Source organism: Netta rufina (assembly GCF_964035555.1).
Source record: "Netta rufina genome assembly, chromosome: 15".
In the NCBI taxonomy this organism is placed as follows: Eukaryota; Metazoa; Chordata; class Aves; order Anseriformes; family Anatidae; genus Netta; species Netta rufina.
The window spans coordinates 6453678-6473447 of record NC_140138.1 but is presented as its reverse complement, the minus strand read 5'-3'; the positions used below and the strand labels follow the sequence as shown (position 1 = coordinate 6473447).

At 50.1% G+C, this 19770-nt stretch overlaps 1 protein-coding gene across 2 annotated transcripts; it reads right to left on the bottom strand.

Moving 5' to 3' along the window:
- Positions 1 to 2693: 2693 nt before the first annotated feature.
- On the bottom strand, positions 2694 to 18046 carry ANKS3 (ankyrin repeat and sterile alpha motif domain containing 3). 2 transcript variants are annotated; one of them, XM_084295832.1, is made up of 18 exons: positions 18015 to 18046; positions 15520 to 15630; positions 15209 to 15384; positions 14642 to 14840; positions 14303 to 14424; positions 13556 to 13637; positions 12733 to 12868; positions 12263 to 12421; positions 11014 to 11139; positions 9701 to 9816; positions 8673 to 8840; positions 8083 to 8207; positions 7680 to 7821; positions 6938 to 7110; positions 5661 to 5746; positions 4671 to 4754; positions 4077 to 4171; positions 2694 to 3847 (listed from the first exon to the last, which is right to left on the bottom strand). In XM_084295832.1, exons 3-17 carry the CDS (start codon positions 15376 to 15378, stop codon positions 4089 to 4091), a joined length of 1971 nt encoding a protein of 656 aa, XP_084151958.1. In that variant the 5' UTR covers positions 15379 to 15384; positions 15520 to 15630; positions 18015 to 18046; the 3' UTR covers positions 2694 to 3847; positions 4077 to 4088. The 2 variants fall into 2 exon arrangements, with proteins under 2 accessions (XP_084151958.1, XP_084151959.1); XM_084295833.1 differs by lacking the exons at positions 2694 to 3847; positions 4077 to 4171; positions 4671 to 4754 and adding an exon at positions 5836 to 5991 and having other exon boundaries at positions 5662 to 5746.
- Between the last annotated feature and the right edge of the window lie 1724 nt (positions 18047 to 19770).

The window sequence follows — 19770 nt, the reverse complement described above, 5'->3', positions numbered from 1 at the left end:
GCTCTTGCCTTCAGCAGCAGGACAGAAGTGCTGCCCCGTCCCTAACTCCTGCCACGCCGCGCTTTGCCTTGCCGAGGCCGCTCCATCAGGAGGGAGGACGCAGCTCTTACTCCCCGCTCCATGCAAGTGGACACAGGCGGTGCTCCAGCTCTGGGCGAGGGGCTCGCACAGCCCCTGGGCTCATGGCTGAGCCTCCTAGAAACACGGCAGCTCGAGGAGAGCTGCCCTGAGCACGGGAAGGACAGAGCTCAGCCACAGCGGCACGTGAAGCTGGAGGGCCAAGCAGGAGGTTTGCCGGACAGCTGTAAGCCCTGTGAGACCATTTTGCACATTGACTCTCTTCAGATGTAAATAAATGTTTATTTTTCAGCAAGCAGAGCATGCCACGTGTCTGCTCTGAGGGAAAAGGGCTCTCAGGCACCAAGGTAAAGGCAGCTGCATGTGTAAGGGCACTGATGTGCGCTTATGCACACACACTCCTCACTTTAGGATATTAAACAGGCACCAAGAGCTCCTCGCTCAAGATAGCCCCGTGTTCCCCGCCCTGGGATTACATTACAGGCTACACAAGGACAAAAACAGCAAAATAAGTCAACATGGTGATAAATAATACAAACAGCTACCAAAACCAGATGCCAGCTCTGGTACCAGGAGAGCCGAGTCACACACAGAACAAGGGAGCAGGCAGTTTCTCCCAGCCAGGAGCTGGATTGCAGCCTGGATTCTTCTCTCCCAGCAGGGGACGGCCCCAGGAGCTGCTGCTGGGCCTGCCCAGGGCCACAGTGCCTCGGGAAGAGCTGGCCCTCCTCCTGAGGTCAGCTAGTTGCCCCCCCAAACAGTGGCCCCTGGGTTCTGTGTACCGTTCTCCCAAGTGCTGCTGCGTGCAAGAGGAAGCTGAGGGACACGCAGCAGTTCTTGACACCATGAAAGGGAAGCTGGTGCCAGCTCTCTCGCAGCAGCTTCTGAAGTGGGTATGGGACCAGCCCTGGCTGCACCGTCCCACAGGCAGGCTGATGATCCAGGGACCACGGGGAGCCGTGTGAGCCTTCTCTGCTCCACTCCCACCCGTTCAGAGCCCAGGTCAGCTTGGTTTGTGTTTCAGCACAGCAGCTTTACTTCTGAGCAGACAGCAGGTTTATGTAAGAGCTGCTGAAGGGGAGCTCCTCTTGCCCACCTGTCTAGTGCCAGATCAGAGCTTGGCTGAGGGTTTGGCAGAGCACAGTCACACTGACACAGCTCACAAGTCTCAGACCAGAGCTGGGCACCAGATCAGCATTTCACCTTAAGAAAACCCCAGCACGCAACTCAACAGGGCCTAAACTCATTTCTGAGCTACTGCAGAGACCGCCGCCTTTGTCAGGCAGCTAAGACCTTTTGGGTGTAAAAGCAGCAGTTCCCAGCTAGGAAGTAAAAACGCTCACTGTTACCTATGCACTCTCCTCCTCTGCAGCTCTGGTACTGCCTGACTACACGAGCTCCCCCAGCACCAACCCAGCCAGTGCTGCCAGGGCATCGCCTCCAACAGGAGCCAGGCAAGGACTGGGAAGCCACGGACAAGGCAGCCCCAGAGCCCTGCAGCCACCTGGGGGAGAAAGTTGGAAACACCACATGTGTTCCCGATGGTCCTGAAAGAAATCGGTCAGGTTATTCACAATTCTACACCAGCTCCCGCCCGAGAAGCCCACACACCAGACACCAGAAACAGGTTTTTGGATTTTATTGTTTTAGCCAAGTCAACAAACGCTATTTAATTTGGACAGCTTGACTTCGGGTAGCACCAGACTCCCTGCTGCCTGCACAGCCACCCTTTCAGCACTGAATACTGTCAAGGCACACATTCAAGGGATTGCTTCCTCAAGGGAACACAGTTCTATAAAGCCCCTTCCCTGGTGTCCCCCTTGGGACACTATCACCCTTCTGAGCCTTTACAGCTGGGCTCCCAGAGAACCTTTTCTGTTGGGCTTCCTTCACACCTACACTGCGAGTCTCCAGCCTGCCCGTTCTGTAACAGGGAATGAAGGACAAGGCCCCAAATCCTGCTCCTAGCATGTCCTCAATACCCTGAGCAGCTTTCAGGGATGCTGCCTCAGAATAATTGCCTCTGCCACAACAACGGTGCTTCAGTATGAAAGCTCCTGCAGCCTTGTCCTACTGCCTGCAGCACTTGACACCTGCATACACCCATGTCATTCCCCAAACAAGACACACAAGGGCAGCTTTTTCATTTCAAGAGTTAAACATGAATAGGGAGCACCATTCCCCAGCTGAGCACGCTGCCAGGTGCATACAGGCTGCGGCAGTGCAGGTGTGCCAAGTGGTGTACGTACCTGCCTCAGCGCCCCAGGGACGATTCACTGGGACAGCCCAGCTGGATGTCACCTTCACCAAAGGCAGACTCATTTTCAAGCCTAAGTAGACCTGGGCAGTTGATCAGAAGGGGATAACTAGCTAAGGATGGAGCTGGGATGGTTTTTTGCACTTAATCACAAACGCTGAAGGTTAAAAAACAAAACAAAACAAAACTCAGAATACAGTTTCTCTCCCTTCTCAGCAAAGAGAAGGGGACTTCTGCAGACTCGTTAAGGCCACGGTCAGACCACAGGTATTCCCTCCCCCCCTCCCACCCACCTTGGACTCAGCAATAGGCAGGAACAGAGCTGCTGCACACTGCTGGAAGCCGTTTTCTACGATGTAACTGTCACCAGAGCCCCTGTGGCTGTTTGCCCAGCTCCAAGAGACCCGGCAGTCCCCTTGGGAGGGGGCCTCTTCCTGCACCATGCGGTTGCCCTTTGAAAACACACAAAGTGCCAACACAAGAATGCCTCAGCAACCTTATTTCCTAGCACTGAAGCCTGGAAACCAAAGGCAGGCAAAGCTGGGGACTAAAGCTTAGCACTGCAGCTACATCTGCAACTGGGATATGATTTTATTTATTTTTTTAAATCTGCCTCCCGCGTGGGGACAGATCTATTCCTCTGTTCTTGTTCTGCCCGCCTTGGCACTCTGTTGCTTGCCAGAGGCAAAGGAGACCAAACAGTCTTGAGCTTTTCCTTCCCTCTCATGTCCTTCCAGGGGCACATCTGCCTTGCAACCACTGTCAGTGTTGGGATCTTGGCACCGACAAACCTGACCACTGGAGTCTCTGCCACAAAGCTTTTACCACAAAAAAACAGTTATTTGGGAGTGAAAAACATGATCAAAAGTGACCCCAGAGGCAGGCAAGAATCTGAACTGAACCAAGGCAGGCTGGCTAGGAGAGGTTTTGAAGTACAGATCCAAGACAGCAGTAGGGAAGTCGTTCCAGTTAGAGACTAGGGCTGCGTGAGCTTCTCTGGAGCTCGCTGCAAAACATCACCCCCTCTGCTCACTTTACTCATCCACAACAAGCCTGCCCTCCTTATTGCCTCAGATACATTTTCTGTGTCAGCTCCTGAGCAACTACCAATCCACGTATGTTGGAGGCCTGCAGGAGGGGATTCTGAAAAGGATAGCTGATTGCTGTAGGTAGCTGTCAGCTTTCTAACAACATGCGGCCCTGAATGACAAAGGCTACAGGGAGCTTAAGGCAGATAAACCCTTTGGGCTCAGTGCTTGTCCTCTTAACTTAACCTTCCAGTATGGACAACACGTTCCGGGGAACCTAAACAACAGTCAGGCCCATACAGCTGCTGAGTCCTTGTCCTCTGCTGTCCCTCGTTCTCCCAGACACGTTTTCTGATGGCTGAGACCTTCTTCCACACATCAGCCAGCTCTCAGCAGAGCTGCGGTGCTGCCAGCACAGTGCTCACGCTCACTCTCCCAGGCACACTCAGCTTCCGGGTGGAACAGTCACCCGACGTCAGTATTCCTGCAGCCACCAGGAAAAAAACAGGACAGTTACCCTTCCAGGGAGGCACAAAGACAGGTTTTTCCAAATAAAAAGCCAGTCGAAGGGCACGTGAGGACGGGAGTAACGCCTCAGGGTGGATGCTCTGAGCAAGCACTGGGCACAAGCCACAGGTGGCTGTTGCTTGCTGCAAGGAATGATGCTCCCTCAACTCCCCAGCCCTTTCCAGCTGTCATCAGTTCCCACTCACCATCCTGCTTTGTTAAGGCTCTAGCCAGCTCTGCCCGCCCTGCCCTGGGGCCTGGAGCCTTTGGAGGTTTTGAGTCACAGTCTGCAGAGCTTTACCTGAGGACAAACCAAAAGGAAAACTCATTGTTAGCAACAGGCCAGCGAGTGGTAAAGAACAGGCTGCAGGCTGCATTCAGCCACCATTATCCTGCCTCTGTGCCATCCCCTTCCTTGCAGGGCCCATAGAACAAAAATGTGCCTGTTGTTGGGACAAGTTCCTGTCTGCAGGGCACCTGCTTTGGGAACCCCTTCACATGCAGCTCTGATCACTGAGCAGCAGGAGAGGACAGCAGCAAGGAGAACACAGGGGGCTATGGATCCCCTTCTCTCCGTCTGGACCTGTCAGCAGATGCCAAGGCAGAGCCCAGCGTTTGCAGTGAGAGTAAGTGCAAGAAAATGCCTGCAACAGCTTCATAGCTGGGAGACTTCCCTGAACGAGAGGGGATTGTTCCCTCTAACCCCTACCACTGCCAAACCATCAGAAGCCTTCCCCACCATGCCTCCCCTCCAGCACAACGGTCACTTCACATGACCAGCGTCCTCTCCCCCACCTTACCCATTTCTCCCACACACTTCTCTAGAACAGCTGACAGCTCAGGCAAGCTCAGAGACTTCAAGGAAGGTGGCCATCCTTCCCGCACTGCAAGGAAGAAAACACACATTTGTCAATCTGCATGCTCTGCAACAAAGGAGACAAGGGCTTGGTGTTGCTGTGAGGTGTCTACACCTAAAGTGGTTCCAGTTGAGGGTTCTGAGTCACATGTGAATGGAACTGGAACTGCCCACAACAGAAACCGAGTTTTTTCCCCCAATTATACCACTTGTGATTCCCCCACCCCTCAGAAACACTGGCTTGGTCGCACAGTAAGACAGATCTCAAAAGTTAGGTGTAGCAGACTGAAATCATCTCTGATTATGTCACTTTTAAAACACAAGCAGTGAAGAGCACATCATGTAGGGTAGCAGGACCATTTGCTAGCTCCTTGTGATCGGGAGCTGGAGAGCCAACCCTACCCAGCCACGTACAGCCGTCTGCCTCACTACATGAGCAGCACGATCCACCAGACGGGGTCACTGAACCAGCCGCTGTTTCTGATTCAGACCTTGCTCTAGCGCACAGTGCAGTAACACACCTGAGGGGCCCACAGTGCAGTGCAGGAAGGGGAAGCCACAGGATCTTTAAGCACGACTGCCACTGAGTGCCTGTGCTACAGCTCTACGTTTTTAGCCAGAAACCCCTGCCAGACCCCAGGACTTCTGCCTTGCTAGAGATCAAGAGCTTCAGAGAAACTCTGCTGCAGTGAAAGCCCAAACTCCTTGGATACTTCAGATGCTTTCCCCAAGCAAGACTTTTTTAATTATTATTACATGTAAGCATTTACCTGCTTATCTAGCATTCCAAATCACACCTAGCCTCACCCTCTCAGCACTGAAAGGCAAGCACACGGCCTGCTCTAGGGTCTCCCACTGTTTGCCCACCCCCTGCTCCTGTTTCTTTGGTTCGATGAGCTCTCCCCCTTCCCCAGACACACTACTCAACTCTCACCGGTTCCCAGCTGCACCTTTGTGTCCAGCGCTCTGCCAGCTGCCTGCTCTTGGGTTAGCCGGGAGGACAGCTCTGCTTGACAGGATCTGCCAAACAAGACAAAGCCTGTCAGAAGTGCACAGGGTGGTTTCTGGAACAGCATGCCGGTCTGTGCCCTCCTACATCCTGCAAGTACCTGCTTGGGATGCCGAGGGACCACATCTAACGCCCTGGGTTACAAACTGCTCCTTGTTCCTTCCCAGGAAGAGGAAGACGTGCCCCAGACAAAGCTCGGGGCGCTCTCCACTGTGCCCCATCTCCACAGCAATCTCTGCCCCTGTCCACAGAGGAGCTGCGGGGGGAGAAGAGAAGGAGGGGGTGGGGTGAGCAGGAGAAAGCCTAAGCCAGGGGCTGCATCTGGTTAATGAGAATCAACCCCAGTCCAATGTTTCTAATGGGCAAATGAAGCTACCTCAGGACAGCCATCAGGGGCACACATGAGGTTCTCTGGTTAACATCATCATGCTATCAGTTCAAACAGTGCAGCCTCAGCTCCTCAGTGGGAAGAGTGCTCTGGGAATATCACTCTGCTGTCCTTTGGAAGCCAATCCCTGGCTTGGAAGTGAGCTGAGCCTTCTCCCTGTTGGGCTAGAGACTGCAGCAGTAGGACCACTGTCACTTTCAAGGACACGTCAGTCCTATCGACTGACAGATCAGGGCCCACAACGGAACAGGGGCTCAGCTGGGGCATGGAGAAGAGTACCACAAAGGCAACAAAGGACATTATAGCAGGTAGGGGAAGACTGAACTCAGAGGCAGGGCAGGCTTTTCTCTGTTAGGCATCAGAGCTGCTAAAAGAGTTTTCTTAACTAGCCAGGTTTGGCTACTGGAAGTCCTTTGATACTCTTTGGAAGTTAGAAACTCTTTCCTGCATTCTTGCAGTCACCAAGCCACATGCTCCCTATTACTTGGGCCTCAGATAAGCACTTAGGCTTTTGGTTCCAAAGGAGCTGAGATCCTTCAACTTTGAGTTGGAATAGGAGCACTCAGCACTCTGAAAAAAACAGCCCATTTATAACTCATGCATCTAATCAAGGCTTCAGATCTGCTCACGTGGCCATGACTTTCCACTAGAGAAAGCCACAGAGGATCCAGAATGAGTTCAGATGCCTCGTGAGCTGTCCTGCCTTACCCTAAGGTATCACCTGTAAGAGTGACAGTATTACCCCTGATCTCTGCAGAGCCCAAATCCCCATTTTCCCCATTAGCTTCAGTGACATTTGCTGGGAAGAACTTACTTGATCTGATCCAGTAAGACCCCAGCATCCTTGGTGATGGCCTGAGCCTCTCTGAGCTGGCACTGGATGGCATTCCAGCTCTCATCCCGCTCCATCAAACAGCTCTCAGCCACCGCACGCAGCTTCTGCTCCTGACACACCTGGCCCTTCATCACCTCCACCTCTTCACACCTCTGCAGGAGAAAAGAGGGCAGATGACTCCACTGCAAGTACTGTACATCACTCCAAGTCCTGCGCATCACTCTCATAGTGCCTCCTCTGACACGTCCTTGCTGTTTTAAGGGGTTTGGCAGCCAGAGGGTCCCTGCAGAAACGTGCCAAAACCAGCAGAAATGGAACTGCCCAAGATTTATACACTGAACACAGATCCTATCCACACCAAGACCAGCCCCAAAGTTACAATTTCCTCTTGCTCTCCTTTACCAAAGATATGCAGAAGACCTGATTTGATAAATCAGTAGAAGCCCATTTGCAGATAGCTGCACAACTTCATGTGAAGTGATGCTACCAAAAAAGGCAGGTATTCAGTTCCCCTCACACTCTTCATTTCAGTTCTCAGGTAGATGCAGAGGGAAAGATTTGCATTTATGGGGTTAATTGATCTACTCAACACCTAGTGTGTCCTCTGGAAGTTATGCCTGTTCCTTTACCCCAGTCCATTAGAGGCAGAATGTAGAAACACACTACCGGTCACTCATAAGACCATGAAAAGCCACTGAGCAGCTCCTGGCAGACTTCTTACCTTGTGCAGCTGAATGGCCAGCTCCTGCATCTCAGCCTCCAGCCGATCTGCATAGGCCAGCTCCAGGGCATCACTGGGCGGCCGGGCATTGCTGTGCCATCGGGCAATGGCAGAAGTCATCTTCCTCTTGGGTCCAAACAGGCTGGTGGGAGAACGACAAACTGTCAGGGAGCAAACATTGCATTGTCCGTGCCCAACAGGATGCCTGGAGGACCTTTGCAACCTCCTGGTTCTTCCAAGGGCACCGTCCACAACAAAAGCTTGCTGTGGCCAAGAACTAAGAGATATCAAAATTGTGTGGGAGACTTACAAAACAGAGAACCACTCACCAGCTAAGCTTTCTTTACCAGGTTGCATTTGTAGTTTTAAGGGAAGAGATAAGAACTACCTGACAGATACTCACGTGATGCCTATTTCCTTCAGGTCACTCTCTGTGAGGGTCAGGAAGATCCTGAGGTCAACATCTTGCTCCTCAAACACTTGCAGGTACTTCAGGCACCCAATCTGCTCAAGGAACGTTGCCAGGTCCTGCAGCCCATACAAAAACCATTTATGCTCTCACAAACAACAGCATCACCTCTCTTCTTCACCATAAACATATGCTTCCTCTTGTAATTGTTATGCCTTCCTGGGTTCCAGCATGTCATGACTTCCCCTGGCCTGTGCACTGCAGCTACTACCTCTTGTAACAACTGAGGAAGAGACAGCTAACGGCCCACCATTTGCCCTAGTCCCAACCACAGCCCTGAAGGATCTGCAATATCCCTCCAAGCAACATCAACACCTAAACCAGCAGTTCTTTGTACAAGACATTGCTCTTTCACAAGTACTTGATACTGGGCAGGGGGGGGTGTTATCAAAGACATTCTGACAACTTTCCTTTTATCCGAGAAGGCCAAGAAAGCAGCTTGAACAATTTCAAAGAAACCTCCCAGGCTTGATACAGTGATGTGGTCTGCATCACTTCAAAGATAGCTTTCTGTCCTCGGTTACCTGGGGTCCTGTATAGGCAGGGGGCTCTGGAAGCATGAGGTGCTGACTAGAGCCTCCAGCTTTCCCTGGGCAGTGGGTCCACTGGTTATCACTGTTGCTGTAGCGATTCTTGACCTTAAAGCTTTTGGCTTGTTTCCGACTTGGAGGACTGTTTGCGTGGTCGGAATCCTGAAAAAGAAAGAACACAACAGGGAATGTAAAGGTCAAGGACAGTCATGCAAAGGTGCCAGGATCGCTATGTCTAAGAAGCGCAGGCTCCAAGCCTAAAGCTCTAAATCCAGACAATGGTCTACAAACACAAGCAATGATGAATATAAACCTTTTTAGAAAGGGCTGAATCAAATCACTGTCAGGATGGCACCTTGTTATAGCACTGCTCTAGACTGGCCTGGAATTAACAGGCTCTTGCAATTCCAGCCTATGAAGCAGCATGCGGGAGCAGAGAGCAGCACCAAATCCTCCCCAAACCAGTACAACGCACTGAGTTCCTATTTGTGAGAAGCACCTCAAGAAACAGGATCTGTGTTCCCAACCCTTCTACATACCAGCCCAGAGCTGGCTCTGGGGTGTGAGCTGTGACTTGAACCACTGAATAACCTCTATCCTTTTCTGTATTTTACACTGCCAATATAGCATTACTGTGCTTCTCCAAATCTTATGATACTGCCTAATATCTCACCACGCTAAAGGACTGACCCAGCTCTAGCAAGGGATGTCCTTTACAGATTGCTAGATAGATACTGCTCAAAAAAAAGAGTTCAGAAGCAACAGAGAGAGCTTAAAAACCATTCACTCAACATCAAAAATCTACTCGAGTGAATGCTTTGATAGTTGGCTACTAGACAGAGATCAAACAAGCCAATGTGTAATCTTCAAATACAGAAACTTGGTTTCATGTGCCTTCATGTACCTTTTCTCACCCAGCCTGGTAATGCAGCCTTCTGTGGAGGTAGAATCATAGGAGGCTGTGGAAGGGTGACAGCATAGGCCAAACTGAAGGCAGAGAAAGGAAAAAAGGACAACCTCACCTCATTGCTTTCCAAGGAGCCTTCGCTGCTGACCCCCAGGGCTTTGGTCAGGCATTCACTACTGCTGCTGCTGCTCCTGATGGTTGCTAAGTTGTTGGTGAAGAAAACATTATCCTCTGGAAAAGAACAAGAAAAAAAAAAAAATCTTGAGATTGAGCTTTATTACACTCAAGACTATTTTTGCCACACAACAATCAGGGAAGTCTCCTGGAAGGCATAAAGGAAGTCTTGTTATGGGTTTCTCCTTCACGTGCAGTACTCATGATTACAAGACAATTCTGAGACAGATATGTCACAAGTCTGATCCCATGCACTAGTCTTTCTCCTAGTCTGCTTAGTACCTCAGAGAGCAGGAAGGCCAAGTGTGTGTTTGTGTATTTCTGTGAGGCTCTTGGTGACAGGGTAGACAAGTGGATTATTACCTACAATAAGCCCTCACTCCCATTACTGAAATCCAGGGAAAATCTCTCTGAGCAGAGCCAGCACAGTGCCACGTTACCCTCTATTAGTTTAGGAACTGCCCAGAGATGCTTTCCTCGTGCTGCTTCACAGAATCGTAGAACAGTCAGAGGTATCTTGAAGGGTATCTTGTCCCAAACCATGCTCAAGCTAGTCACCGAGAATCACGTAACAGCAATGTCTCCAAGAAGGGAGTCTCCACCCACCTAGGCATCCTGTTCCAGTGTTCAGTCACCCTCACAGTAAAAACTGTTTGTTTACATTCAGAGGCAATTTCAGTTTGTGCCTGCCACCTCTTGTTCTGTCACTGGACACCACTGAAAAGAGCCTGGATCTGTCTTCTTCACACCCTCCATTTGGATTTGTACACACTGACATCCCCACAGAGCCTTCTCTTCTTTACACTAAACCACGTTGGTGCTCTCAGCCTTTTACTCAGAAGGGAGATACTTCAGCCCCCAACATGTTAATGGCAATTTGTTGGACCTCTTTTACAAAGCGAGTGTCTTACTCACTCCAGAATGCCTCCCTTCTGCCCCTCCAACTCCAGGTTCTGGGATTTCTCAAGGTCAGTCCTAGTACTAAAGAGAGAGATGAAGGCAGCATTCAGAATGGTCTTTCCTCTCCCTGCCCACTGGGGCGTCTCACTCTCTGCTTGGAGGGTCAAGCACAACCTGGTTCTGGCCACTGGTACGATACTATGATGCTACAGACTCAGGTCAGAGGTGAAGATCCAGTGACCACAGCTGCCTAACAGCTAAACAGACCAGAAAGTGAACACAGAAGCCAAGGGGCTGGTCCCACACCCAGGTGAGCTTTGCAAATAGATTATTTTTTCCAACACAGTGATTTACCCCTGCTGCTGCTGCTCTCCACATCCTGCTCATTAATTGGAGAGGTAACATCCCGGTTCTGGATACCATCTGCTTCACAGCTGCCATCATCATTGAAGGTAACATAGCCCTGAGGAGGGACCTGCTCTGTGTGCACGAAGAAGGGAGAAGAAACAGAGTAGTTAGAATTCAAGTTACCAGGGAGGTCCCCTAGGGAGGCTCCAGCAGAAAGAGCATTCATTCAGGGATTTCAAAATAATCAAGAGATTGTCACTTCAACTAGCAGAATCCATTTTAAAAAGCACAGGGGAAAGAATTCATATACATAGTTTCCCTCACACAAACAAATAACTGGACTTTATTTAGATAGTGGCATTGATGAAAAGTCAGAGGAAACAGCCTTATATCAGAGCTGTACCTTACTTAGCTTTCAAGCATTTCTTTTTATCTCCACACCCACACTAAGTGGAAAAACATCTGCTTAAGAGAGCAAAGTGCCAACTGCGCTTCACCCCCCCAGCCAAGCACACTGTAAAACAAACCCTGCTGCATCTGTGCTAACATCCCACTACCATTTCAGATGCTATTGTGCTGATACAGTCACTGCCCATGGTGTATGCATCTGTGTTAATATGATGAACCAAGTTCTGACTATGCTTTTAAGCCCATATTGGCTATTTCAGAAAACTGGGTAACAGCCTGAGGAATACCTATAGCTATGACACATGCATGAGAAGACAAGTTCATACCACTGCATCCAGTGGTCGATGTCTGAACTACAATGATCTTTCTCTTGGCCTTCTAAAAAGGCCTTGAAAACTTTTTTTTTTTGAAGTGGTACTTCAAGCATCAAGGAAAACAAAGCTGACAGGTCCAGGTGTAGCAAATTTCCTTTCATTATCAGTTATTTTCTGGATTGTGTGACCTCTTCCTTTGTCATCAGCCGAGAAGGGCTCTCAAGCCTTTGAGCCCACCTCAAAAGAGAAGCTGGGCTGTTTTCAAGAGTGAGGGGGAACAGTAATTGAAGTAAGAGCCGTGCTTGTTCTACAGATAATTTTCCACTCGATATCCAGCTCTCAGAATTGCATTCAGCAGACTTTGGTTTTAAACCAGAAGCTCTATAGCCTTGTATGAGGGAGTTCACTGTTTTCCTTTTTGTATAAACCATGCATAGAAAAACCCAAATGAAAAGAAAATTGTTGGCACAGAAATAGCTGTAAAGCACCTGAGACCATGAAGGACTCTCAGTTAGGCTTCAAACTATTCTCACCATAGCGAGACTGCTTCTTTCCCCCGATTCCAACTGCTGTTATCTTAGCCAAAGCCTGGGGCCCATCATGGATGCTGGGACCCTTGGTCCTACGAACAGGTCTCTGCCTCTGGGGAGCAGAACACGATTCATCTGAAGAACTCAGCTCTTCATATTTTCCTGTAGTCCAAACAAAGACTGTTAGCAGCATGATAATTCATGTACCTACTCATTTACTACTGGTCCTATAAAACCAATGAAAAGAAAAAATGAAGCGTTAAAAGAGAGGGTGAAAGTTCAACTAGGTCAGGAAAGGGCCAGCAGGCAAGAAAAAAGTGTTGGAGCTGTGCCTCTTACATCCTAAAAAAAATACTGGTATTTCCAAGACAGACCAGCTAATATTACCCCATATATATAATCCCATACTTACAAGAGATCAAGCACCTATCTTCACGTTCTACCTTAAGATGAAGGAACTAAAACCTGTTTACCTGGACCCCTGCAGAAGACCTTGGGTACTGGGGCTGCATGCAAGTCTATCAACCCCACAATCTTCGTATGTCCATACTTCATAGCCAGTGTCCGTGCCGTGGCTCCAGTGTTATCTCTGACATCTGCTTTCACTCCCTATAGAAAAATGGGCATTTGAAGTGTTCATAGCAGATAACTATTACTTAGGTATTATATAAAAATTAATTATTAAAATTTAAAAATTATCTTCAAGCAAGCTAAAGAATTGTCTTCATTTCTCCAAGCCTATCAGAAATACAGGCTCATCTTTGGTAGCTCAAGCTCCACTATGAATTCCTTGTTGCCTTCCTATTTGGTTTTCCCAATCCCCAAGGAGGCATATGGCTCTTGTGCATTGCCACTGGGAGCTACTTAGTTTTATCTGAAATGTTTTGCATTGCTGCCTCCTTCTGGAAGTAAGCTGGACCAGCTAAGTGGGCTATTAAAAACTGTTTAACTTCAAAAGACATGAATGCCAATAAACTTTAGGATAGACTTAAGATTCCCAGTAGTCCAAGCACACAAATCTGCAAACTCACTGCATTAGCTGCTTCCTAATTCAGCCAATATTCAGTCACATCAGATTTTCTCCTCCTTGTGCAAGACTAGCAGTGCACAGAGTACGAGCCTTCAGAAAACAGCTACTTTTAGAACAGCCCTTGAAATTCATTACTTTAGATCAAAGATGACCATCACTGATTAAACAACACTTAGAACTGTTATGGTGTTAGCCTTGTGGTTCTCCCTCTCTGAAGGCTTAAACCACAGATTTTGAGCTTTACAGAGATCTGTCCAGACACTTACATGATTGAGAAGGTATTGAACAATTATCTCATGGCCAGAAGCAGCTGCTTCCATCAGAGGCGTATATCCATACACAGGCTCCCTAGAAAGGGAACAAACACACATGGCCTGGAGTAATCAAAAATGCACTGCATTCCTTGCCATATCATTATAGGACACTTTCAGCCTCCACCCTTAGCTGATCACAAACTATACAGCATATTGGCTATATATACACACTGCATTCTGGCCTATCTCAATTAAATAGATGCAGAAAGTGTTACCCTGCACAGCAACATGCTGCTCCTCCAGCTGCCTGTCTGCCTTTAATTGCCAAAATCTGTTTTTCAGGAGCTAGCAAAACCGAGAACCTCTTGCTGTCCCTAGGCAATCAGTACACAAACGTACAGGTGGCTCCTAAGTCACACGAATTTGCTGCACACACCAAAAACTAGAAACTGAACTTGAGTTCAGGAACAGTTGCACCTGTTTTCTTTTGGAGTTTATCCCATAATTAAGCCAGTAGTAAATCTAATTGCTCTTGTACTAGTTTAAATAAGCGATAGCAACATGGGCAGCCTCCACTGTTCTGTTTGCAAGTCACCTGTCCTTGTACTAGCTAATAGCGTACCACACTTCCTAAAGCACAGGGTAGAAGACAAAAGCAGGCATCTTCTTCCTGTCTGTGTTTGAGTGCATTCATACATCAACTGTTGCTTTCCTATCTGAAATAGAAAATCTTTTGCAAAGTGATAGATTCCTCCTTACTTGCAGTTGGCGTTTGCCCCGTTGTCGAGTAAGAACTTGACCATCTGCTGATGTCCAGCACTGGTGCAGTGAAATAAGGCTGTCCAGCCGTGAATATCTTTCATCTCCAGCTCTGCGCCTTGCTTCAAGAGAACAGAGAATGTTCTTTACTGCATCCCCTCTGCTGGGTCTCTTAGCCACTGCCCCTCTGTGGTGTGATACCAAGAAAGTTTAAATCCCTGTCAGGAAGCTGGACTCAACAGAACAAATTGCAAGTTTTGGTCGCAACTGATGGAGAATTCTACCCTGTGCATTTAAACCATGCAGTGTGGCTTTACCGACTTATTACAGGATACACACCTGGAGGAGGAAGTAAGCAACACTTTCATTTCCACAGCTGGAGGCCAGCATGAGCGGTGTCTGTCCTTCTGGTGTCGGGATGTTCACATTCACTCCTGCTTCCAGCAGCAGGTGCACAATGGTGTCATGGCCAATGTAGGAAGCATACATCAGTGGAGTCCAGCCACCACAGTTCCTCTTATTCAAATCCAGATCTCCACTAAATAACAGAAAAGAATTCAGCTGCACTACTGGCCTGGAGATATAGCTCACAGCAGATTCCAGCAGTCTCTGCTACTACCACCACATTGAAAGAAGGCTGAAAAAAACACAGAAAATCTGGCACTGAAGCCTGCACAGGAATTCCTACCAGTTCTGGAACAACATCCACCAAGACACCAAAAAGATCATTTTTAACCAGCAGGATTGCCCCCTTTAACTGTGTGCCTAAGAACACATCAGGAATTCCATGGTGTGACCTTCTTGCAATGTTAGGCAGACCTGTACGGCAGCCAGAGGGGAAGAAAAAAAAAAACAACCTAAGTCCCTAAGTAGAAGAGAGCTGTGCCCTCTCCAGCCCCTCCTTACCGCTGGATACACTCCTGCACCACTTCATACTGGCCGATGGAGGAGGCCGTGTGCAAGTCCAGAGGAACATCCAGTTCTTCCCGACAGATCATCTGTCCGACCCCATGCCACATGGAGAGACTGCGGCTCAGCAGCTCCGACTCGCTGGCTTCATCACTCAGCTCCGACATCCCGCTCTGAGCAACCAAAGCAAAGCAGAACTTTGAGCTGGCTGCTCTCTGTCCTGCACCGAGCACTGCCTCACCCGGGAGCTCTGAAGCTCCAAGGCTTGGAGGCAAGGTCACCTCAGAGGCACAGTTTCAAACTCCTACCTTTACTTTGATGGCCTTCGTAGCCTGCTGTAGCCTGAAGCAATACGACTTGCCAAGGAGTTTCTGCTGGCAGTTCTTTCTTGCTGCAGTAGACTCTGGGATTTGAACACGCTAGAAAAATAAAAGCCAATAATGCTAAGAACATCTTTCAAATCTCATTTTAAAGGCTTCAGAAGCACCGGCTTTATTTCCTCCCCTTCTGATCAAAACATGCCTAAGGCACCTTTGGATAGCTTCATCAAGAGAAGACGTTAAACTTCCATTTAAGTGCTGATAGCACGCTTAGTGCTATACAAAAGGATGCAATTCTCGATCTGCATGTTTTATAATTCAGAGAGAATTAAGAATCAGTGTGTCAGGAGAAGCACCAGAAACATCTGTCTTGCACCACAGGATGGCCCTGCCTAAACTAGAATTTGGTCATTAATGCTGACAAGTGCCTGCTGCTCTCAAAAGTAGTTAAGATCACCTGAACAAGGTGCACACTTTGTCATGTCATCAGGTTATAAGGAGATTGTTTCCGCACTTCAGCAGCAGCCTGGTCCTACTGCTGTGAATCTTGGAAATTGCTGAAATGCTTTGAACAGCCGTGCACCTGCCCATTTGTTATCTGACTGTACCCACCACTCTGCAGACACTAACTTAATTACAAAGCTAGCACAGTTTCAGGACTGTCTGAAAGGTTTATTTTCCATCCCTAGCCTCGGGGAGCAATTGCAAATTAATCATTCTAACTACTCGCAGGAGAGCATTCTCATTTGGCACTTCATAAAAAGCTCTTCAACACAGCTGCATCTATCAGCTGTGGTCTTCAGCTGCGGTTTCAGGCTACATCTGAGTCAACCCAGTGGGAAGTGCTTTGCCATCCCTCTAGTCTCACTGCCTCCCATACAGCACTTCTGGGGTTTGCCAGATCCCACCACACACTATGTTGGGCAGCTGAGCTAACCAAGAAGCATTCTCTCCTTCTTGAGAGCTTCTTGCCAGTTTAAGTCCTCAGACTAATTCATCAGGGGGTCACGCAAGTGCCACATTTGGCATCAATGAAGGAGAGACAAGATGTGTTTTTCAGCAGCAGTTGTTCTTTATGTTGCCTCAGATGTAACAGTAGAAAACAAACATGCTTTTGAAAACAATCAGGAGTCCTCTTCTCACAAGCACCAGCCCTTTTGCTTTGCAAGATAAGCAAATCAGCTTTAACTCCGACCTCTTTTCTCCCCCACTGGAGATTCCTCCCATATCTTGCTTCCCCTTCTGCCTTCTTTAACTTGCTAGGACCACAAAAGCACCATCCATTCTACCTAATCAGCAAGTGTTGGTAATGTCTGATTCCTTTCTCAAGGCATCACCTATTTCACCTGATAACAGCAATTTCTATTACGCTGGCAACGCAGGGGCCTCATGCGGGAACACACAGGGCTGAACACAAATGAAGAACCAGAAACACCCTGACCACCTCACAATCAAAACACAAATATCTAAGCAGATAAGCGAAACATAAGCAGGAAAAGTAAGAGTGTTTCTCACTGCAACAAACCAAAGCTTCCACTGGAAGGCAACAAGGCATGTTTGCAGTCAGTTAAGAGCTAAAGTCCATGACAGCTTGTACGTGCACGTTCAGGTGAAAACAGAGCTCACTGCTCTCTCTGCAGACCTTCATTTTAATTGGAAACGTTTACCATAACACCCAGATGTTCAGCCTTTACCAGAACCTGCCCTGTGTCAGTTACAAGTTACAAACACAACTTCAGCAAGATGTCAGAGCAACACTGACAGCACTTAAAAGTTGTACCTACCGCCTGGCTCCAGGATATTCAGGGCTCCCAAGCTCCTTCCTACCACCCTGACTCTGCTCTGACTACCTACACCCTGAGAGTTTAAAAGAGGCAAAAGTTTCACCCCAGACTAAACTGAAACATGATATTAGCTGCGAACACACCTGAGAAAATACAGAGAACAGCTGAAGGAAATACAGAGAAGAATAGAAGTGATCAGAGCCCTAAAGACTAAAGAGCAAACTGCCTGAATAGGGTTGTCCAGACTGAAGGGCAGAAGCCCGGAGGAGATGCGTGACAGCCTTCAAGCGCAGAAATGGTTGCCACAGAGAAAAAGAGAGGGCAGAAATACCCTGTGCCTTGGGGCCGCAGGGGATATGACAAGATGTAACGGGCTTCAGTTGTAACATGGAATATTTTGGCTGAAGACCGCAGAAACCCTTGGGTAAGTCAGCAGAAGCGCACCAGGACAGAGAAAGGAATTGTTAAAATTATTCTGAAAATTGCCACCGCCACGCAAAGGGCCCGGCCCCGCCGCCCCCGGTCCCCCCGGCCAGGCCCCGAGCAGGGCGGCCCGGGCCTGCCCCACCAGCGGGGGGAAGCGGCCCGGGGGCTGCCGCAGGGCCCGGCCCCGCTCCGGGCGGCCGCAACCGGAGGAGCCCCCGGGGAGAGGCCGAGCCCCGGCCGGGCCCCCCCTGCCCCGGCCCCGCCGCCCCTCACCTGCCGCCCGGTGAGGCGCCGCTGCCGGAAACCAGCGCCGAGGCTGCCGGGAAGCAGCGCCTCGGGACTACAACCCCCAAGAGCCCCCGCGGCGGTAGAGCCAAGCCCCGCCCCCCTGCGGGTAAAAAGCCAATAGGAGGCGGCGCTCTGAAGGGGGCGGCGCGGCGAGCACCAATGGGCTTCGAGCCCCGCGGAAGGGCGGGCGGTTCGGCGGGCGTTGCGGGAGGCGGCGGTGGCGGCGGCGAGGCAGGCGCGGGGGTGACGCGGCGCTGCCGGGGACTCCGGGGCCGCGCTCCCGCCTCCCTCCGCCTCACGAGCGACTCCCCCCGCGCCTCGCCCCCTGCCGGGACCCCCGGGGCCGAGGCCGGTGGCGGGGGAGGGCGGCCGGGCTGCTGCCGGGAGGGGAGGGGCCGCGCGGGCGCTGCGGGCCGCGTTGCCATGGAGACGAGGGGGGCGGGGCCGGCCCGGCGCCATCTTGGCCGCTGGGCGCCTGTGGCGGCCCCGCTTTGCCCCGGTCCCCTCAGCGCCGTGTGGAGGTGCCGGGGGCTCGGCTCGGCTCCTGCCGGTTCTTTGTCGGGCCCCGTGGCCGGGAGCGCCGCCCCGCGCCGCGTTTCCAGCCGCCGGCTGCGGTCGAGCCCCCAACGGCCGAGGCGGGCGTGACAGAAAATGTCGGCTGTGGCGGCGGGCGGGGGGCGCGGGGTCGCCTCCTCAGGAGGCCGCGGCTGTTCTGCGCCCACAGCAGGGCTCGGCCCCCTCCCCACCCCCCGGAGGACGCTGTGCCGAAAGCTGAGGAGCCAGGTCCAGAGCCCTTCGTTTTGGGAAGGCGGCCTTGTGCCTCTTGAGCCGTGGTGGGCGGTTTGGTGTTAGCCCTGTCCTCGTAGTGAGCTCCTGCTCGCTGCCAGAACGCAGTGCTTCAGCCTCGGTGACTTCTCCCCCTCTACATAAATCAGATCCCAGCGTAGGCTTACGAACACTGTGTGAGAGGGGCACATAAAGCAGTTGCAGTGGCCTTTTGTGAGCTGTAAACTTGCCAGGACACAAGATGGGTTCAGAGGATCTCTCAGTCCATGCCAATGCAAATAACAGTCTAATCCTCTGGACAGTTAGTTCTGTACTGAGGAACATACAGTCACAAACCTCTTAACCTTTCTCGCCAAACAGTACTGATTTATTCCTGCTTTTGATTCCCCAAGAAGCCATGCAATTTTGGCATAAAAACTTAAAAGCAAAGGTTTTCCATGAGGGTTAATTATTCAACTTGCTAGCACAGCAGTAGTCCCTTGATTCCTCTTGTGCATCAAGGAAAACACAAGGAAGGAGTCTGCTTTAAAAATCCTATAAGAGGTCAAAATCCAAGAGCGTGCCTGTTCTCAGCTATTTTTGTACAAATCCAATGACAAAAAGCAAGCGTAAATCATTTATCTATTGTTGGATCAGTGAGGAGGGGAACATGAGGGGAAATGGGAAAGAGGAGTAAATAGAGCAGAGGTGTCGGTCTTGTCCTCCCTCCCAGTGCAGGCGGTGAGAACAGGCTTTCCTAAGAACACAATGACAAGCCAGTCCAGCTAACAATCCTGGGAGTTCTTTATAAATGAGGGGCTAAAATGGCCTTGGAGAGGCCCCAGTTGTGCATGTGTACGGGGAGTGGGGCAGAAAGCTCTGAGTGCTGTGAGTTAAGGTGGGAAAGAGTGAGTCGAGGAATGCAGATCCTAATGTTCACTGCTGACCATGAAAACCCCGGGAGCGCTGAGAATTC